The following is a 20,766-nucleotide window of genomic DNA, read 5'->3' as shown; positions in this document are numbered from 1 at the left end:
TAAGGGAATCTTGGCCAACAACCTTGCTGATGTTGCAAGGAAGACCCTAAACTGTGTTCACTGGAAAAAGTAGCAGTGAAAGTGCCAGGGGGACATCACACTGCAATGGAGTCACACTTTCCTTGTGAAAAAAAACACGGTTGAAGAACAATCTCAAATGCTTGTCCACAAATGGTCAACACATGGGAAACAAGAGTAAAAGTTCAATGCAGCTATGATCCCAGTGGGATAATCTGTGCATGCTCTTTAGAAAGGGTAGGAGGTGAGGAAGAAGAGGAGATGCATTTCAGTCAAAGCAGTGATTCAGTGTCTCAAGGTTTGACTTCATACAAGAGGAACAGGCAAGTGACAAGTCAAGAAAGCCAATAGGTAAGAGGTCAAACTCCACAGTTTCCATTCTACAATTCACTCCAAAATATTTTACTTAAATATTTGTAACTCTAAAAAAACACATTACAGATAGGATTAGAAAAGTGAGCAGTTAGAACAGTGTGGTGTCACTAAAACATTTCAGAAGGCATACAAAGCCCCATTTGGATCAAAAATGGAAAAACTCTCCATTAGAAAGGATTCTGCCTATCCTTAGTAATTAGTAACTTAATTATGTTCCAAAAGCAGACATTTTTACTTATTTTTATATTATATATTTGTATTTTATTTATTGCATATGAAATACAGCTACAGACCTTTTTTATGTTTGTGTATAAAACCCAAACAAAACAAGAAAGATCTTAAGGCTGCAAGTCAAGAACAAAAGAAAAAAAATCACACATCAGATGCCTCAGTTAAGCAGGTTGTGCTCCATGAATATCATTACAAGTGTGCTTAAACACACACACACCCCCATACACACATATCTATCTGTATAAGCAACCTCTACAAAACTTTGCATCCTTCAATGACAATGGGAATGATACTTCCTAAACATAAACCTGTTAAATATTTATTTTATTGCTGTTCCACACTGTTTCTATTCATTATTTTCTCCATACTTATCTGCACTGACCACAAATTCATTAACATTCTCAGATTTTTTTCAAGGTTTTATCACAATATCATAGCTCATTAAGTATCTTCACGTTTCATCTCACAGCAGTGTCATATTATTGCCCACCATTTACATTGGTAATTAATACCCCAAGATTCCCATGTACTCTAAATTTCTAAATGACAACTCTGACACTTCAGATTTCTCTTTTTTTAAAAGTCTTCACAATTTCAAAGCACAGAGTTAAACTGCATTTGTAATTGTTTAGTTTCTCAACACTCTGATTATCCTTTAATTTTTATAAACACGCCCTTGCATTTCAATGGTTTAAAAAATCTGAGCAAGTTTGTGACACCTGCAGATTGCATTCCATCACTATCTAGCCCCTTCTCTTCTGACAAATAAAAATTGATATCAGGACGGATCAGTGCTTAAAATATTCTTCTGTCAAATCTTTCTGCCCTTTTGAAAATAATCTAATTGTCACTAGTTGCTTCAGTAAGAAGTTGTTTCAATTACATTGGTCTAAAAACAACATTCACAAGTAAGAGTCATTTGAAATAAAGGAACTCGACAGTATTTACTCACCGAGTGTAATATGTCAGTGCTTCCACATAATCACCAGTGGCAAAAGCTTCATTGCCCTTTTCTTTTTCACGAGCAGCAATAAAAATTTTCTCTCTCTTTGTCATTCCTAGCAAAAAATATTTCTACACAACATCAACTAGCAACTTGCACAGACGTAACCAAAACAGTCAGATAAAATACTTTTAATCTCACAGTCTGCATTTTTAAAAAGCTAATGGCTTGCTAAAAGACAAATTTGTATTTTATTTTCTGTAATGAAACACTAACTTATTCTGATAGGCATACAATTCAACGTGCAAGAAAAAAGCATTTGGCTAACCGCTAACATTCATTTGTATGCTTTACTTCTTTACCTACTGCTATCAACTAAACAAGCATTCTTACTGCTTATTAAGCAAGATGAGATTTTTTCAAACATGTCTTCAAGCTCACTTGATGATCTAACAACATTTAGCATCTCTAGGGGCTGAAAATTAAAGGTACTTTAACTCTATGATTCACTTCTTTAATTAATATTCACACACTACAACATAGTATTACAGCTAAGAAAAATTATGTTTCTATAACATTACCAGTTGTGTCAATTTTCTTTTCAATTACAGGTAAACTTGTCCTACTGAAGAGCCTTGCATTTGAGTTGCTTTCTTCACAGTCTTCATCAATTTTAGAACATTCTTTTTCTACATCGAACCTTTAGTTAACAAAATGACAAATTCAGTAATGCTGCATAACAAGACTCCTCAGCTGATATAAAGGCATACTGTATTTTCATTATAAACCAAAGGAAAAGAGATACAGGCTGTGCTCAACAATTGGTAACCAAGAAATATCTCTGCCTCACCTCCTCACCATCTTCCCAAAAAACCAGGTAAAATTTAAGAAACAGTATCATCAGACTCCATCCCAGCCCTGTCAACCATCCCTATTAACCTCTGCCAAAATAACTAAGAAACAGCTTCAAAGTAATTTATACAGTAAACTTGAGATAAGTAGTCTCAGACACTTTGAAAGCTACTCTGAAGCAGCTTTTGAAAACAGTGTTGGAACGTATATCAAAGAAATATTGCTGCCATAGTACTGTTAAAAAATAAATATAGTAATAATCAATTCCTACACTATACAGAAATATTATTCTTACTGCTTTTTTTTGTAGGGTGTAATGAAAAATAACCTCTTCAGAATAATCTTGACAATATGAATAATTTATTTCTGAAATCAAGATATTATTTTAAAAATTTATCCAACTCAAAACCTTTTCACAAAACCCTAATTGTTCTCTATTTTGAATCTGATCTTTTGCTAGCTTACTTTTACCTATTTATTATAAATTGCCCACATTCAAATAAATGCTTTTAAAATAAGAAGTGAAACATTTTGTTTAGAAATTGCCTAAACAATTATTTGAAAGTTTTGAAATCATCCTCAAAACATTTCAAAAACATGATATGCTTTAAATTGGAAAATGTCTTTCAAACAACTGTTTCAGTGTACTCATAATCCAAAATAAATACACTATATGGGAAAATTTACAACCTGTACTAGTATCAGCACGTTAAAGCACTTAAAGATTGTGCACATAAATATGTAAACAAAATCTGTACAATTACTTTGGAAAGATACAGTAGCAAGAGTAAAGAATAAATGAATGAAAGAATAAAATGTTCCAGAAATTATTTTTATAACCTATTTTTTTGGTCCACATTTGAGCAGAAAGGCACCAGTTTCTGAAAGACACATGCATGAAAATTACTGATTTGCAAAATTTACACAGAACAGGGTTTTTGTAAGGGCTTTGGGGTATAGTTTCATTACCCAAACCCCACAATATCCCCATGTACTGCACTGGAAACTTGCGCCTCCTCACTCCGATTCTACAGCATTATATTCCAAATTTCAGGAACTACAGAAAAGCTTCTACTATGTACAGCACAAGTATATGCTTTTTGATTTCTGTGTTCAACAATGTGGGCATCAACATGTCATGTAACTTGAGAGGGTGATGCAGCACCATTACATGATGCAGAGTGTCTTTGTATCAGAGCTCCATCCATTCTAAAATAGTTACTGTCTAAACCTCTATTAAGTTCAATTGCCTCTGAGTAAACTGATGCACTGCCTAAAGCTCATTCTTTGATGTTAGTGGGGCTCAGTGCAGGAATAAGTATTCATCAATTTTGTTTTCAATGTGGCTTTAGATATAGAGAAGTCTATGTCTGTAAGTCTATGTTAAATAACCCTAGAACTGTTTTCAAAAATCTCAGCAACTAAGTAATCAATTTTATTTTTCTGCTGATTTACTATATTTCACAGAGCTTGTACAGAAGTACAGACTAACTTGTTCTCAGCTGTTAACACACAATGTGCCATTTGCATTTAAACAGAATATTAAGAAAAACCAGTTCCATCAGTGTTACAGTTCCCTAAAATGCCAACCCTAATACTATGCTCCTGCAAAATACATCAACTGTGTTTCCTTGTTAAAAAAATAAGTAAGATTTATTAAAAACTGAAATATAAGGGATTTAACATACTTGTCCCATTCACTGTAATCCCGTGGTATGTTTTTCTTGCTTCTTTGTTTGTTTTGTAATTTTTTGTTCTAAAAAGGAAACAAACAGCCATCTTGTAAGACAATTTGTTGCAGTGGAATTCACAGTGGTTTTTTGGTTTTGTTTCTCCAGTACATATTTTCTTAGCAACCAACACTACTTGTGACTAATCTCAGCTCAATCTTGAAAATGTAATTAATCTTGGTTTAAAGAAAATCTTGATGCATTTCATATATAAGTGCAATTTAAGGAGCTCCTGGGTCTCACACTTTTTGCCCGCTGTCCTACCACATTACAGAGGCACTGAGTGAAACTTTCTAATTAGTATCTTGTGATGCCATCTTCCCAACCACCCTTACAACATAGCAAGGGAGAACTCACTCTTTGGAAAACCCAGCCTTGTGATGAGGTGTTTGACACAGAGATTGAATCAGTAACCTGGTTTTAGGCTTCCCTTTTCCAAGAGAATTCAATGAACAGATTCTGGTAGTCCTGGGAACACTCACACCAAATTTGCAAATAAATTACTTCAAAGTAGTGTCTGGACTTCTTTTCACCATTTATCACTTCACTAAAGCCAGCTCCAAGATTATCTACATTCATTTTAGATTTTAGACAAGCTCCATCATTGAAGCTTGCCTTACCTAAAATTTATCTTGAGGACCTTCCTGCAACAATCACTTCTGACAACCAGATTTGACTGTCTTGTATCTCAACCCATCTCCTACACTAATGGACTTTATTTCCCTAGCTGTTACCTTTGGCACCTCTTCTACTCTGTCATGAGACTATTCTTCTTCTATTCTCCACCCTGCTTGTTGACTCGAAATACTTAATAGCAAGGTGTGGTTCCAAACAGGTATTTCACAGTGGAACAGCCAGTTCAAAATATTCCCATTTACCCTGTCCTGGCCATTCAGTCCTCCTCTCACCTTGCAATCCAGCATTCACTGAGTTAGACCAGTGCAATTCTTTGTAGAGGTGCATATGAATAATTTTTTGTGTTTAAACAAGCAATCTCATAGAGAATCACAGTACAATCCTTAAATATCTGTACCAGTTCAATTCAGCATGTGATAAAGTGGACCAAAAAAATGACCAGAAGCTTCCTAAACTTGCTTTACCAGTGGGGACACTGTAACAAGGACATACTTCTGCAGCTGTATGTAAACACCTCAATTTACATAATGCAAATGTGACTCTTCCTGTAAACACTTCTGACTATCTATAATGTTAGGTTACACATTTTTGTAGTATATAACTCCAGAATTACTCTTAATGTTATGTCTTTCAGGAAGCGAAACAAAATGACAGATATGTTTAGTGATCAGGACATGTTTAGAGGAGGGAACTCCTAAATATGCCTTCCTGAAACATGAGTTATTATATACCCATCCTGGTGTATATTACAAATGTATTAATTTAATTAATATCAAGTATTTTTTTTCAATAGAAGTCCTTAATTTAAATGAGAAAAATACTGCAGCTCTCAGAAGAAACTCTCATAAGGTACTTATACCAATGCAATTCCAGCTTAGAGAGGGAACTATAGCATGTACATTTAAGGAATAAGGAAGAAACATTGACTCAAAAATCCAATCTTTTAAAAATTCTAAGTCTCATTTCTTTCAAATAATTGTAATCAAACTGTGGTTTCAAAAGAGTCAGGAATTTCTCAATCAGTAGTATTTCAGAGGATCTCATCCAAGAGATTTTGATTGAAAACATACACGTGCATGCCACAGAACTAAAAAAAAAAAAAAATCTCTGTGCTTGCCATGTTTCCTGTCATAATTCATAATGTATGAATCCCACAGGGTTTGAAGCCCACTGAACATTTTCTGCACCAAAGATGGACACACATTTTGGCTTCAGTACAGGTGACACAACTTAGCCTTGGTTTTCCTGTGGGCCCCATATGCTGGCCTGAAACATTACTATTCTATGGCAGCTAACCAGTGTTAGTTTTTAAATCAGAATATCCAAAAGAACACAAAGGCTTTTAGATCCTATCACAGTGGATTTTTATAACATAAAACTTGTATGCATTTTGCATGCCCTGGGCTGTAGCATGAGGAGGTATCTGAGGATGCAAATCTTTCTGGAACATTATTAGAAAACCATGTTTGGCAAAGAAGTATATACTGAAATCCCATCAACACAGTCTTTTGAATATTAGTATCTTTTAACATATGCTTTAGTTCTCTCCTGAACAAAATGAAGCAGCAAAAATAATTATGCAGTGTGGACAGTTAAGACAGTACTAGGCAGTGTGACAGGTGTGTAAGACAGAAACTCCCACATTGTGTTATAGAGAGAGATATTGCATAAATTTTACTCTTTTTTCAGTCCGTTTTTGGAAAATCACCCCCATGGATTCACACCAATAAAAAGAAAGCACTATACAGAGTTATAAACCATCAGTAATAAATTGGAATTACACCTACATATATTATCAGCAATAAAATCTGATTACAGAAAAAACAAGATGCTTTCATTTGACAAATTTGTACCCACTAGTGCAATCCCCTGGTTGAAGGTCAATAATGATTTCCAGAACTGGATTATTTGAAAATGCTGAACTTTTTATGCATCAAATCAGATGAACAGTCTCCAATCAAGTAATAACATAAAATTAAGGAAGGCTTTGTGCCTTTACTTCTAGCTGAGAGGATAAATTTATCACAATGAATCTAAACTTGATCCCACTTACAAAATTATATGACACCAGTCTGAAAAATAATTATATTCCCAATTGATTAGCCAAACATTTTAAAAAACTGTAAGATGACACGTATCTTTACCAGAAAGAAAGAAAAAAAAATAAAAGCAGATTATGTATATTATTCAATTTTTTTGATATTTCATGTTACAGGTATAAATTTAGTGTATGCTATACAAACAGCTTCTTTTTATTCAGTAGGGATCTAGTAGTGATATAACTGTACTGCTGCATAAAATGTTTCAGGCTTCCCTTCTTTTCTCTTCCAGGACAGGTTACAATTCTCAGAGGTCATCTGCTTAGACATAAGGAATGCAAATTACATACCACAGGCAAAGCATAAAGCTATACCTAGGTTTCATGGGTAATAGTGCTAACACCAAAACCTTGTAGGGAGAACAACAGCTGAAGAACAAAAGAACAAAATTTGATCTGAAGACTGTTTAATGGTTTAAAGGAGGAGCAAAAAAAAAAAAAAAGTGAATATTTTGTCTTTGAATGGAGAACACATCCTCTTTAGTAACACGGTGTATCCTAGATTTCAAGACACTTTCCATCATTTTATATTTATATTCTAAACTGGATTTACTGAGTTCACATGGTATTAAACCATTTTCTGTTCTGGCAGTTACACAGGACATGAATCAAGGATAAAGCTATAGTGGTACAATCCATCTCAGCAAAACAGGACAGTCAAAAGGAACATACATTGCAAAATATGAAAGAGTACATGTAATTAAAAAAAAAAAAAAAACAACAAAACAAACAAAAGCACATCTTTGTCTCAATACTAACCACTTATAAAAAATTCATTGGAATCCCCAGCCTCTTTGTATACCACATAACAGAGGCTGCCTAGCTATCCCAAATGTCTTGGTCCAACATCTATGCACCAGCTGAAAATAAGAAGTAGTTTCTGACAATACAAGAACAAAAATCAGGCATTTATTAATACATAATTATTCAAGAAAAATAATAATTAGTAAGAAAGATTACATAACCTGTAAGGATCCCTTTGCAACATTTCTGACTCACTAACCTCCAAAAAGAACAATGAATTTCCTATAGCAGTGTCCCAGAATTTCAAAGAAAATTTTGAGAATCAGACTGAACTGATCCATAGCAATACCTGACAATTCAGAATAATCCCATCCACACCTACTTGTCTGCCAATCCCTTCAGTAGCACTGAATTTGTATTAGCAAGAAAAGCTGGCCAGAAACAAAACTGATTTCAGGCAGATAAATAAATGGAAAAAATAAAAAAAACCCACCAAAATGTAAGGAAACTAATACGTGGGAAAAAATTTAAATATTTGTTCTGTAGTCATGAAGATTTGTTAAGTGTACTTATAGGCTAAATTAGGAAGTATGCTGCATAAGTGCAGTGAGAATATCAACACAAGGTATAAAATAAACACAATCAAAGGCAACATATATACCAGCACTACCCAATACAGGAGTGGCTATAGAGTAAAACAATTGCTACAGAGGTTCTAACATCCACTCTGTATGAGTTCAGGGTGTTTATTTTGGACTGGCTTCTGACTGGCTCCATGGAGCAAAAGCCTGCTGGCAGCTGGACAAAATCTGGTACAATTTCATCCAGAAGAAGCCTAGTTCACATGCTTAGGCAGTACTTTGAAATACAAACTGAAGAACATAAAAGGGTGTTAAAGGAGATCTGCTTTGGCAGTGAATTCTTTATCAGAATTAAAATATTATTACAATACACATGCTAAAAAAGCACGTGCTTAGTACTAAGAAAGCATTTTTGTTTAAGCATTGGACTCTTTCAAGGGAGGGTAAAGGTTTTTATTTTCTGGTTTACACAATAAACCTAGTAAGAAAGGCACAATGATTAGAAGTTCATATAAAATCTCCCAGTTTTAGGAAAACCTATAATTAACACTTATAATTAACACAAAAACTGGAGATACCTGATTAGTAGGAAGGCAGCTGCTGGAACAACGAATGGGAGGCAAGTTATCTTGTCTTTCATTCAGTGTGTCTGTTCTCAGGAACTGTGATTTCTTATCATCTTCATTCATTTCTGTCAGCCAGCTCTGAAAATAAATAAATAATATATTTTTACCTTAAGGCAGTAGAGCAATCATCCTTGAAAAGCACTGCTCTTAATGAGGAAAAGCAATTAAGACAAAGAGCAATAGTACTTTCTTGAATAAAAAGTTATCTACAAAAAAAAAAAAATCTGTAGAGTAAAAATGGGCAGTTAAGGTTCAGTGACATTAAGCAAGAAAACAAATTTTAAACATAATCCTTTGATCCTTTCCTCTTTTAATCAAATAATTACATTCTACTTAGTCACAAAAAGATTAATACATCACAGTGATTATATTATGGACCATTATAAATTAGATCCTGTACCATCAGTTCACTATTAATTGTCTCCCATTCTTCAGCTGTGAAATCAGAAGCTGTGGCTGCAGGCTTCTCTTTTCTCAGAGCTCTGCTCCTTGGATCCAAACACTCAATACGCTTTTCACAAACCAATGTAAGTTCAGGGTAACACCCCTCCTCACCAGACCTTTAAAATGCAAAGATAAAAATGTTAACAAAAAAGAACTAAACTGCACCACATCCTCCATGTGCAGTCAGTACAGCGCCTGCAGAGGACTATTTTCCTGTTACAACCCAATTTTACTATCATCTAATAATATTTTTATTAGAAAATTCCAGTTAATCGTCAACACAGTACAAAATTATCACCAAGATGCTCATAAAAAAGACACTTGTGTCACAGCAAAAATTAAACAGGTGTGGCATCTGAAATTGCTAGTTAGGGAACATGGATCATGAGAGAAACAAAATAGAGTGGTAGCATTTCAACAAACCTAGCATTGAGTTAGTCAAACCTTTTGGATGGTTAAAAAAGGACTTGGATTTCTAGTGTTACCACTGGGACACTTTTAGCATGATTACTTTAACTTCATATTTTAATTTTAAATTAGAAAGTCACAGACCGGTTCAGACAAATAGAAAAGGGCTCCCTAAAATTTTACAGAACAGGAATATAATTATTAATGAAGGTAAAAAAAATTACCTTAATACCCTGAGAATCTTTTCCAGGTGCTTAACATCTGTGCATTTTTCAATGAATTTGTAGTCCAGATGACTAATAGGTATTTGGTATGTTTTAGTGGTTCCTTCCCCCAGCAAATACGGTACTGACTCATCACCCATAACTAAATATTAAAAAGAAAAAAAAAAGTGATTCTGTAAGTTTCCAGTTAAATTTTGAAGTAAAGCCAACATAAGGAATAAACCTAATCACACTCCACTCTAATGCAACCAGACCTATAAAAGAAAAAAATAGCAGATTTGAAGGCCTGATCACATGAACTGTCCTTGACAAGAGACTGACAGAAGCATGAAATATGCTTTGTAAGACTATGCAACTCTACTGCTTCTGCAAATCAGAACAATTCAGAAAGCCCGCTTAAAGAAAAACTGCCAATTTTTGTCTACCACATTCTCTTTTTTATTTAACACATACATGTTTTAACCAAGTGCTACAAGCATGGAAGTGAAAATAGTGAAGGACACTTCTTTTTTCAGAGGGAAGACATTAACCAGTGTAGTGTATCTAAAAGAATGAAAATCCTTGGCTTCTCTGTAGACAAAATAAATTCAATTTTCTTTCCTCACTAAATGCATTTGCTGGGTCTCTGATTATATTACAACACTAATCTGAATCTTTTCCAGTAAATCTAACTGGTGAAATGAGGGATTCAAATGGGACATTTCTGTCTCCCTGTACCTTTGATTTGCTCATCTGCATCTTTTTCTGTTTTGATCACAAGCTCTATAGAGCTGAAATTCTTTCCCCCCCGTTTTTCTTTTTTAATAGTGCATGAAGCAATCAGTTAATTTTTAAGAAATTAAATAAGGGCAACTAGCTAAATTAAAATAATTGTGTTGCAGTGTCTTGCACAATTACACACACTAATTTGTAGTTACACAAAAATGTTTACAATGCAGTACCACTTAACTAATAACAGGTCATAATTAGGTGTTGCATAGAGATTCTGCCCCAAGACTTTACGGTTTCAGTATTGGAAAAGGAAGAACACGCATGGAAAGAGGGACTAATGCAGGAAATAATTAAAAAAGAATAGAAGAATTAAAAGCTCATCACCACCGGCGGTTTCTCCCGCTCATTCCCATGGCCGTGAGGGAGCTGCCCAGCGTGACCAGGGCTCCGCGGCTGCTCGGGGGCACAGCCCTGGCTCCCCTCTCCCATACAGCTTCCCCATGGTTGTGCTACATCCCCCGGCCCGGATCAGGGATTCACCTCCCAGCCGGCCCCCAGGCTCCCCTCACGCAGCGCCGGACCCGGGGCAGCACGGCCGGCCCGCGTCTAGCAACTGTTGCTATGCACAGCATGGCGCCAGGGACACGGCGCTGCCGCCCCAGGGACACGGCGCTGCCGAGGCTCCCGCAGAGCTCCCAGGGCTCCAGCAGCGACACTGGTGTCGCCTGTTGTTCCTCGGCACCCACCTGCCCGGTGCCGCGCTGTCTCCGGGCCGCGGGCGCGGCCGGGACCGCCCGTCCCTCGCTCAGGCCGCGCAGGCGTGGCTGCGGTCAGCGCCGGGGGAGCGCCCGCCCAGGGCGGGCAGAAATGCCGCAGGGGAGGCTGCGGCTCTAGTACGCGTCGCCCTTGTAGGTTCAGCGTGGTATTTCACTGAGCGGAGCAAGCAGGCTTTCTCCGCCGTCCCCAGGCCTCACAGCAGTGTCCCCCGGTGCTGCTCTCCAAGGCAGGTCCGTGCCCCTTCCCGAGGGCAGCGGGGGCTCATGGCCGCTTTCGTCCGGCACCCAGAGGCACCCGGCGTGCCCGCAGAGGGCCAAGCCCGCCTCCGTTTGCCGGCGACCTTCGGCAGCGCTGCTCCTGCCCGCTCCTCGTCACCCTCCCTTCTGAGCAGCCTCGGCAGTAGCCGACCCCTTCGTTCTGCTACGCAGGCACAAGGTGCACGCTGTGCAGGCCAGGCCGGTGAATTGAGAGCAACCGTGTAGTAAAAAACGTTATCATTTATACCCGAGTATATCTGGTTTCCAGGAAAAAAATCTAGTCTTAGTAACACAGATCAGATACCTAAGAAAATCTTAAACCAAACAGCTCCAAAACAGCATCTCAAGGCTTTTTTTTCCTCCTATAACAAGCCCTCGTAGTTAATTTATAAGCCAGCACGCCGTCATGCAGACCTTAAAAAAGATATTATTACACTGATGAGTTAAGCACGTTATCTCAACAGCACCATTAGCACGATCAAAAAGGATCAGACATGCACAATCCAGCAGTATGTTTGGTACCCTTTAGTGGTATTACGTAACACACATCCCAAACTGACAGATGCAAAATGTTTTGGCTCATCGTCACAAACCCACCACTTATTACAGACCCCTGAAAAGTCATCTGAAAAGCAAAACAAGATCCCACTTTAGTTTTGGGGTGCTACCCAAATTATCTTTGTACCACAGATCTATTTTTTTCCTTGAATACAAACAAGCCAAACAGCACTTAAGAAATTTGTGTTTCCATATTGCTTCTTAATGTTTAACGTGCCTCCCTCTCCCTCTTCTTTCAGGAGAGATTTTTTTCACACTTCCAGGCATCCATACTTTTGACATGTCCACAACTGGATGCCAGAATTGGGTGGCCTGAAGTCCTTTAAGATTTTGGTTTTTGAAATCCAGATCTGTTTCAAACCTAGCCTTCTGCAGCCTTCTACTTATTTTCAGTGGAATTTATTCAAACCACAGTTGTTTTACACAGTTCACAGGAGTCCAAAGAACATTTAGCAAAGTTAAAATGCAAATAAAGTTTAGATAAGAGTAATGAAAACAAAGATAACTCAAAAAGAATATAATTCTCACTGAACATAAAAAATACTGTATACTTTGACTACACTTTAAACAACAGCTTTAGAAATCTAGTGATGGAAGACAATACAGACAAAATTTAGTATTACTGTAAACTTTAATATTTCAATCTCTTAAAACACAAATAAGAGAGTGCATTTACTCACAAACAGTTTAACAGAACAAAGTTACCAGAAAGATTGCATTATGTAGTCACTATCTTCAGCAGACATCATCGAGCATCAAAAACTACCACTGGAATAAAGCAGTTAAAGAAAAAAATCTGTTGTGGTTGAAAAAAAACATGGGGGAGAGGAAAAGAGACTGTCTAAATCTAGTCACACCTACATAAAGTATTTCAAAAGCCATCTTTAATAAGATGCTGGCTGAATAATATCAACAATTCACAGTATGTTACCCACCAGACTATCATAACTTAATATATTGTGCATAGAAAATGAAAAAAAAAAAAAAAAGTAAGTGCCAGAAAAAAAGCCAAGGTGCTAAATCACACTATAGAGATTGTGTTATAGTAGTTTGCTCTACTGTATTGATTTTTGACCCTGAAGAATTGTTACATAATTATTTGAATCTTCTGTTCGCCTTACATTCTGTTTCCCCTTGTTTCCATCCACAGCTTCCTAAATGCATTCAAGTGCACTTTTAAAAGGATACATCTTTTTGTCCTTTTCTTGTACATTATTCTGTAGCCACACTCTCTGCACCTGATAGGATCTCTTGCCTTTATTTCATTTTCTGTATGACATTCTGATGTTATGGAGGAAGAAAAAGGAAGTGGGCAAAGGAAAACAGCATTATTAATGCACGGATAACTTTGAAAAGTTGTGATAGTCAAATTCCTATTTGTGGCAAACAAATATAGCAAGTGTAATGAGTCTGTATCAAGAGCTCAATGACAACAGGATACTGTGGGGAAAAAAGAGAAAATAAAAAAGCAAGCTTCACTTACAGTAAGATAAAACAGAATCTTGCTAAATATCACCCAAATATTACTGCACAGAACACATTCCACACTTGATACCAGACCATCTACTAATGAAAATTTAAGCTCATCCCTCCAAAGCCCAGAGTCTTCTTAAAAGACAAAATATTCCAGGGTTTCCTGAAAACCACCATTTTTAAGTTGCTGGTATCTATAGGTACAAGAGAGAGAATTTGACTACTGTGCTTGAGGGAAAGCTGAGTGTCCCTACAGCACTGTCAATAAAACACACAGAGATCACAACAAGATCACAACACACAACAAGACAAGCTCTATGGAATTACCTTCACAACACTGCATATGTACCCCATGTATGTGTTACCATCAATGCATAAAGCTTTAAACATCATCAGGATATACACTGCAACTATTTGTATCTATGTTTCCTTCACTATAATGACTAAGCACTATTCATTATTAAAACACCAAATCTCCAGTTAAAAAAAAAAAAAAGAATGTCTGTTCTTTACCTCCACAAATGTAAATCATTGGCTGCTGTTTTGGAGGCTGAACGTCCTTCTGTGAATCCATGTTCTAAAACCAAAAATACACAACACGCACATTAGCTTTGGTTTGGGGTCTTTGCTTTGGTTTGTTTTTTTCCCAAGGCATACGCAATCATTTTAATATCTCAAGAAGATTAAATCACTTCCTTAAAAGTAAATACAAACAAATTCCATTTATATTTGATATACAGGACATAGGTTAATTCAGGTTGAAAGAGACTTCAGAAAGTCATTCAGTTCAGCTTTTTAAAAGCAAAGTAACATCAGCTCTCACAGTGCTTTACCATTCTGGTATAGAAAACCTCCAATGATGAGGACAGCACGACATTTTCAATTAAACAGTATTTTAAACATTGAAGACCAATGAGCAATATTTTCCTTCCTCCTTCCTGACAATGTTACGAATTTCCCTGATAGAAATACAAAACTAAAAAATTTCTTATATATCACTCATGTAGCAATGGTGCTAACAAAGAAGGCAAGCATTGTCATCTTTCCTTCCCCTCTGACACACTAGCTCACCCAGTACACTTCTCATTGTTCTAAGGTATTAGTAATGCTGGGAATGGAGTGTGGGTAGAAGAGTAGCAGGAATTAAAAAGCAAAACAAAAGAAAACCCCAAAACAATGAGAGGCCATAGAGATGAAATTTGACTGTTCAAATCCTACCAAGTCAAGAGTGAGAACTCAATGCTATTCTTCAAACACCTCTTAATGGCCTCTAATGGTTTTGATTGTCCAGACTTAATTTCTTGATGGCATCAGACTAAATAGTTATATATACTCCACACTCTACCAAGCTTTAAATAATTCCATCCTAATATGTAAATGTACTTGCAACCATGAATTTTAAGGTGTTTACTGTACATGAAGAAACACTATTTTTCCCACCCAATACAATTCAAGACAAGAACATGACTATTTCCTATTAGGTTTTTTGAGGCTGCCGTTTTCTGTATTGGTGTTCTGTCTGACACAGAAGACAAGAAATCCTAACCCTTATGCCAGTAAATAGCCTCCTAGATGCTTCCTTATGAGAATGGCTCTCAGATGCTTTTCCTTAATATTACATAAGATTATTTCCCTCACCTTCAGAGTCTGTTTCAGCATAAATTCAGCTCAGAGAACTATGATACTGAAAACAGGACAGGGACATTTCATACTTTTAAGAGTCTGATCAACACTTGACAAACCCTCTTTTTAAAACTCCCATGTCACTCCATTTAAGAGAACTAGAAAGAATCCATTAAACTGTACAGCTTTCAAGCATGCCACACCATAATCATAGTGACATCGTAACTCACATATGCTAGTTTTTTGGGGTTTTTTTTGCATCAACACATTGCACTAAGATATAAGCAGTCACCCATTAGCACTGAAAAACAGCAGACTTTTCTAAAACACAGAGCTGAACTAAGGTGGATCACAGTGGTAGCTAAATAACTTGGGTTAGTGCTGCCTGTGCAGCAAAATTATACTGCTGCTAAGGGCAGCAGTGAACTACAGTTCTGCGTTTTGCAGGGAGGTGCCAGTTTAGCTGGCCTTCTCATACCCTTGCAGCCCTAAGAGCTACCAAGCTGACAGAACCAACAAGCCCAGCAACGCAGCGACATTTGCTGGGGTGCTGCCAGAATGCATTGCAGAGATGTGGGGATACCAAGTGCCAAGAGCACCTCACCAAATCGGAAATTTCGGCTGGAAGGAACCACAGCAGGTCATCTGGTCCAACCTCCCTGCTTAAGTGAGATCATCCCAGAGCACGTGACACAGGAGTGCACACAGAAGGTTCCCGAGTATCTCCAGTGAGGGGGACTCCTCAACCTCTCTCTGAACAATCTGTTCCGGTGTGCGGTCAACCGCACAGGAAAGTTCTTCCCCCTATTCAGGTGGAACTTCCAGTACTTCAGTTTCTGCCTATTGTCCTAGTGTTTGGCACCACCAAGAGGAGCCCGGCCTCATCTTCTCAGCACCCCCCCACCCCCCCCGGTTCAGATATTTTTACATATTAATGAGGCTCCCTGTTCGAGCATCCCTTATGCACCCGTAAGAGAGGCCAACCCGCTCCTTCACGTCCCGCACAGCCCACGAAGGAGAAACCCACGGGCCTCAGGCTCCCCATCCCGCCCCAACTCCGGCCTCCCCCACCGTTCCGCTGGTCTGGCACGCAGGAGCGAAGCTCACGAAGCTGGTCCACGGCCTCTCCCTGCCCGCCACAGCCCCAGCGCCCAGCAGAGAAGGGAACACGCGAAGGGCCGGAGCAGCCCCGCGCCGCTGCCCAGCCCCGCCGGCCTCGCCGCCGCCCCGGCGCACGATGATGACGAGCGCCCGGCGGGGGCGGGGCAGGGGCGGGCCGCGCTTCCTCGGCTTCAGCTTCCGCGAGATGAATAGTAATGAGGCTGAGAAACTCATAAATATTCAATTCTGCGTGTTAACCACCTGGGGGGGGAAATAAATAAATAAATAAAAGGCACACGGCTTATTTTAAGACGCAGCCTTCCATATGAATAACAGTGCCAGTTATCAATGAAGAAAGCAGGCAGCTGCATGGTTAGGTAAAATCAGCCCCAAGGTCCCCGGTGTTTTCATTATTTTATTTTCATGTACCCAGCACACTGGGGATAGGCAGTGCCCCGCGCCAGGTCTGGCCACATGGCTGCGGAGTTTTAAACCACCGAGGTGTTCTGCCTCAAGGTCCTCTCTGTTTTCAGAAGGGTTTTACCTAAAGTTCGTGGATAAACCCCGCATCTCGGTATTTTGATGCCGTGGTCGGTATCATATGTATCCACATGAAGCCAAACTTACATACTACAAGCATATATGTCGCACATTTTAAGTGTAAGGTTCTATTACGAAATAAGTTCATATGTGGGCGTTTCCCGATATACTGAACTAAAATAGTGCAGGCAAGATTTGAAACGACACCAGTTGCTCTTTGTCACTGGCCCCACCTCGCTGGCGGTACCAATTCTGAATCTTCGGCTGACAGAAGAATTAGGTATCTTTGCTTTATTTCTACCCCCGTCCCCCTCAATGTTTAACGAATACTATGTTTTGTGAATGTGCCAATTTAAAATATTAGACCATTCAAAGGTATCTAGTTTAAGGTCTCTTTCTGTTTCTGAATATGGAATAAAAATTGTTTCGTAAGCATCCCAATTAATACGAATGAGGTTTTATCATATGTAATTCATTGATGTTCTCCTACCAGCAAGTCACCTTGATATATGACTTTTAACTTACCTAAAATGAACTCGGGTAATAATAAAGTCTTTGTTTTCCTAATTTTGTGTTTAAATTAAACGTAATGAAATCACAGTAATGACTTTAGACGTGCTCCTTCACACTGCTCTGTAAGAATAAAGCTAAACATAATTTTGGAATGCCAAAATAAAGCACGGACAACAAAAATGGTTTGTAAAAGGCAGAAGTTTTGTTATAGGTTACTACTTGCATCCTCTCCTCCTCTATGAACCGCGGGTATGGGTGGGTACCAAGATGTAGAAAGAGAGGTGAAAAATAGACTGAGCTCTATCTTTCTTGGTAAACGCATGGTAAGAAATTACCAATTCCAAAAAAAGCAAATACAACCCCTTATTCCCCCCTCCCCGGATTATTTCTCTATGCTCGTTAGTATTTTTAAAACGCTTTTGTCAAGCCGACAAATTTAAAAGGAATTACGAAAAATATCTCCATGAAAAATTCAGCTAATCCTGTGAAAACAATGTCTCCATCATTAATAAAGAAATCGTGTAATTGTTTGATTATTGGCATCCTTTAAACATTCCCGTGAAAAAATAGGTTCCTCCCCTTACGAGGGGAGCGCTTTGGTAAGTCCCATTCCCACGTGCCGGTAAATTATATTCTTAAAAATGCACCTTTGGATTTAGAGTAGCAGGGAGTGTTGAGACTGTGGGGGACTCCCAGTGTCCCGGAAAGTGAAACAGTTCTTGAGGAACTGATAGGCAAAGGAGAGGAGAGACTTTGTGTGTCGAGATGGCGAAGGCACAGGGCTACACGTACTTTTAATAGGGGAACGAAGTGCACCCCTAACCGAGCGCAGAGCCAAGTGTTGCAGAATATCTTACCTCGTTACCTCGTTTCACTTGTTAGAAATTGCGTTCTCAGGATTTTTGGTTTTGTTTGCTTGCTTGGTTTTTGTTGGGGTGGGTTTTTGGGAGGGGGACTTTTTTATTTTGGTAGAACACACTTTCTAGTGTGATACTTCTTTGTATTGCATAAAATGTCGCAGTTACGACTTATTAAATTTCTTGGGTATTTTTGATCCAGCTCGCATAAATCCAGATTTGAGTGACTGAGACAGTTGCAGTTGCTGTGTCCCACTAATAAGCTTCCAATTTTAAGAGGCGGTATTTAATAAAAAATTACAAATATTTGAAAAACAATTTTATTCTGCGAAACAGACGGTACTACAAAAAGCACTTTCAGAAAACTTCTATTACCTCAGAGAAAGTTTCTAATGTTTTCTCATTTTAAAAAGGAAGGGGGAGATACTCCAAAAACCTTTCCCTTTTTAGCCATAACTGTTATCTTGTTGTCAAATAAATCTATATTTTTTCCTTAAAAACATCCGTTTGCGCCGGCTCTGGGTCTGGAACTTCTAAACCCTTGTTTCCTCGGCCCCCTTTCAGGCTATCTCACACCAGGAGAGATGTGAGAAGCTGGAGGAGGGAAGCTCCCAAAGGGGAAGGCTGAGAAATTGCCAGACCCCGCACGAACAGGGGTTACGTTACTTAAGCCGGGAGTTTACTTCTTAAAATGTAGGTGCTGCTTTTAGAGTCGGTTCTAGGTCTGTGGTTCAGGTCTGACATCCCCCGTCACGCCGGTGTCAAGGCTTGCGTTATCCATACTGAGCCCAGGAAAAACCGGTATCCACGGAGCCGTGGTTTTGGCGGGTTTGTGTTTGTCTGGTTTGTGTAATTTTTTTTTTTTTTTTTTTTTTTTTTTTTTTAGTATACAGAAAAACTAAAACCTCAGCAAAACCCAGGCTCTAGGTACTGAATAACTATAGGCTTTTAAACAAATGTAACAGGAGTAGCCCTTAGACCACTCACGACAGGACAAAGTGTGAAAAATATGCTCTACACTGTAGCCAGGGAGAGTGGTCCTTACTGGAATCTCTGGCAAGAAGTACCTGGGGAGACTCGAGGACAACCTGTGTGGTGCTGGAGTCGGGGGCCCTCCACCCGACTGCTTTGGAGGCAATGTACTTGACAAACGTTCTGCGACTGTTTTAGTCCTGGGCTGTCGGGTAAAAAGATGATAATTAACTCAAATTAACCGGCACCTTTATAACCCAAGCTTAAAGACTATGGCACGGCTAAAGATCATTAGCCATGTGAGCCGCCCCTCAGCGCCCCCGCCCCCGTTCCCCTCCGCCGCAGGAGCGGAGCGGGCTCCGGCAGAGGCGGGAACGCCTCACCCTCGCCGGGCGCCTGAGGAGAAGCAGAGCAGGGGCAGGAACCACTCAGGGGCGCTTTAACAGTGGACTGGGTGCGGCGGGGGCCGCGAGGCTGGTGTATAAAGCGAGAGGAGCGGGACGAGCCTCGCCGGTGCTCCTTCACGTCTCCGAGGAGCGGGCTGGGCGCTCCCGGCCGGGGCCGAGCGCGGAGGGGGCGGGGAGGCAGCGGTTGGTGAGGGCGGGTAGTTCAAACTCGAGCGAGGGAAAGCGGCGGCGGCCGCACGCGAGGGGCCGGTGTGGGTGGGGACAGGCGGAGCGGCTCCTCGCCAAGGGCAACGGGCCCGGGGCCGGCGGCGAGAGCGGCTGGAGTTCCTCCAGCCCGCCTTCACTCCTGCTCCTCTCCGTCAGCTCTGCTCGGGGTGCCCCGCAGCCGCCTCAGCTGCCTCCGGCGGTAGGGCGGCTTCCATGCTCTGCTCCTGTGCCCGCCCGTGTGCCAGGCGAGGGGGTGAAGCGATTGCTTTGCTCCTGTCCGGCATCTCAGGTGTCTGAGAGACCCCGACCCCCCCCCCCCCCCCCCCCCCCCCCCCCCGTGCTGGTCCTCAGCTAATCCCAATTATCGCCATCTCTGGGTAATTAGGCATTGCAGTTAACACATATACATGGACTGAAAACTGTCTCAGCCGGGTAATGTTTCTCTTGTGCCTTCTCTCTTCTCTGTCTACATCCTTTCTCACCTAGGTTATCACTAGGGGTAAGCAATACTTTGAATACAGCGCTTTGCATTGGAAGATCTTGATTTGCTTCACGAATTAGGGTAAGTGACCCACATCATACAGATAGGACTTGGCTATATCCTTCAGTATTATTACCTTTGAAGGTATCAGTGACTTTGGGGTCAAAGAGCAGAGAGTTTTATTGCCCATACTATATCTGTTTAAATAACAGGAATTATTTCTGTGTCAACAAGGCTTTGTCTTTATCTATTTTGTTAGCAGTAGTGAACAGTGATTTAAAAAAAAAAAGGCAGAAAATGTCTTGTTCAAAACTTAAGCGTTCTGTGTGTATTACTGAGGAGTACAAATCACTAGGAACAGGTGTGACTCTATCCTAGA

At 39.6% G+C, this 20,766-nt stretch overlaps 2 protein-coding genes across 2 annotated transcripts in view; both read right to left on the bottom strand.

Annotated features, from left to right (window-relative positions):
* SPAG1 (sperm associated antigen 1) overlaps positions 1-10,266 on the bottom strand; it is a 36,041-nt gene extending 25,775 nt beyond the window's left edge. Inside the window, exons 1-6 of the mRNA XM_062490521.1 lie at positions 9,911-10,266; positions 9,235-9,394; positions 8,787-8,912; positions 4,108-4,175; positions 2,149-2,267; positions 1,577-1,682 (exon numbers count right to left, since the gene is read on the bottom strand). Coding sequence (XP_062346505.1) covers positions 1,577-1,682; positions 2,149-2,267; positions 4,108-4,175; positions 8,787-8,912; positions 9,235-9,394; positions 9,911-10,050 — 719 coding nt within the window. The 5' untranslated portion in view covers positions 10,051-10,266. The remainder of the gene's footprint in view (positions 1-1,576; positions 1,683-2,148; positions 2,268-4,107; positions 4,176-8,786; positions 8,913-9,234; positions 9,395-9,910) is intronic.
* Positions 10,267-12,305: 2,039 nt separating this feature from the next.
* POLR2K (RNA polymerase II, I and III subunit K) lies at positions 12,306-16,518 on the bottom strand. Its single transcript, XM_062490536.1, has 4 exons — positions 16,381-16,518; positions 14,200-14,263; positions 13,402-13,494; positions 12,306-12,981 (listed from the first exon to the last, which is right to left on the bottom strand). Exons 2-4 carry the CDS (start codon positions 14,258-14,260, stop codon positions 12,959-12,961), a joined length of 177 nt encoding a protein of 58 aa, XP_062346520.1. The 5' UTR covers positions 14,261-14,263; positions 16,381-16,518; the 3' UTR covers positions 12,306-12,958.
* Positions 16,519-20,766: the final 4,248 nt, after the last annotated feature.

The sequence above is a fragment of the Cinclus cinclus genome, chromosome 1, assembly GCF_963662255.1.
Source record: "Cinclus cinclus chromosome 1, bCinCin1.1, whole genome shotgun sequence".
Classification (NCBI taxonomy): domain Eukaryota; kingdom Metazoa; phylum Chordata; class Aves; order Passeriformes; family Cinclidae; genus Cinclus; species Cinclus cinclus.
This window is presented reverse-complemented; position numbering and strand designations above follow the sequence as displayed.

What these genes read in the sequence shown, in the direction of transcription:
- POLR2K (XM_062490536.1), bottom strand. Translation starts at nt 14,260, where the DNA reads ATGGATTCACAGAAGGACGTTCAGCCTCCAAAACAGCAGCCAATGATT. An exon ending in AATGATTTACATTTGTGGAG is followed by an intron (nt 13,495 to 14,199) that starts GTAAAGAACAGA and finishes CCATAACATCAG; the next exon opens with AATGTCATACAGAAAATGAA. An exon ending in CAAGAAAAGGACAAAAAGAT is followed by an intron (nt 12,982 to 13,401) that starts GTATCCTTTTAA and finishes GCTTTATTCCAG; the next exon opens with TGGTAGTTTTTGATGCTCGA.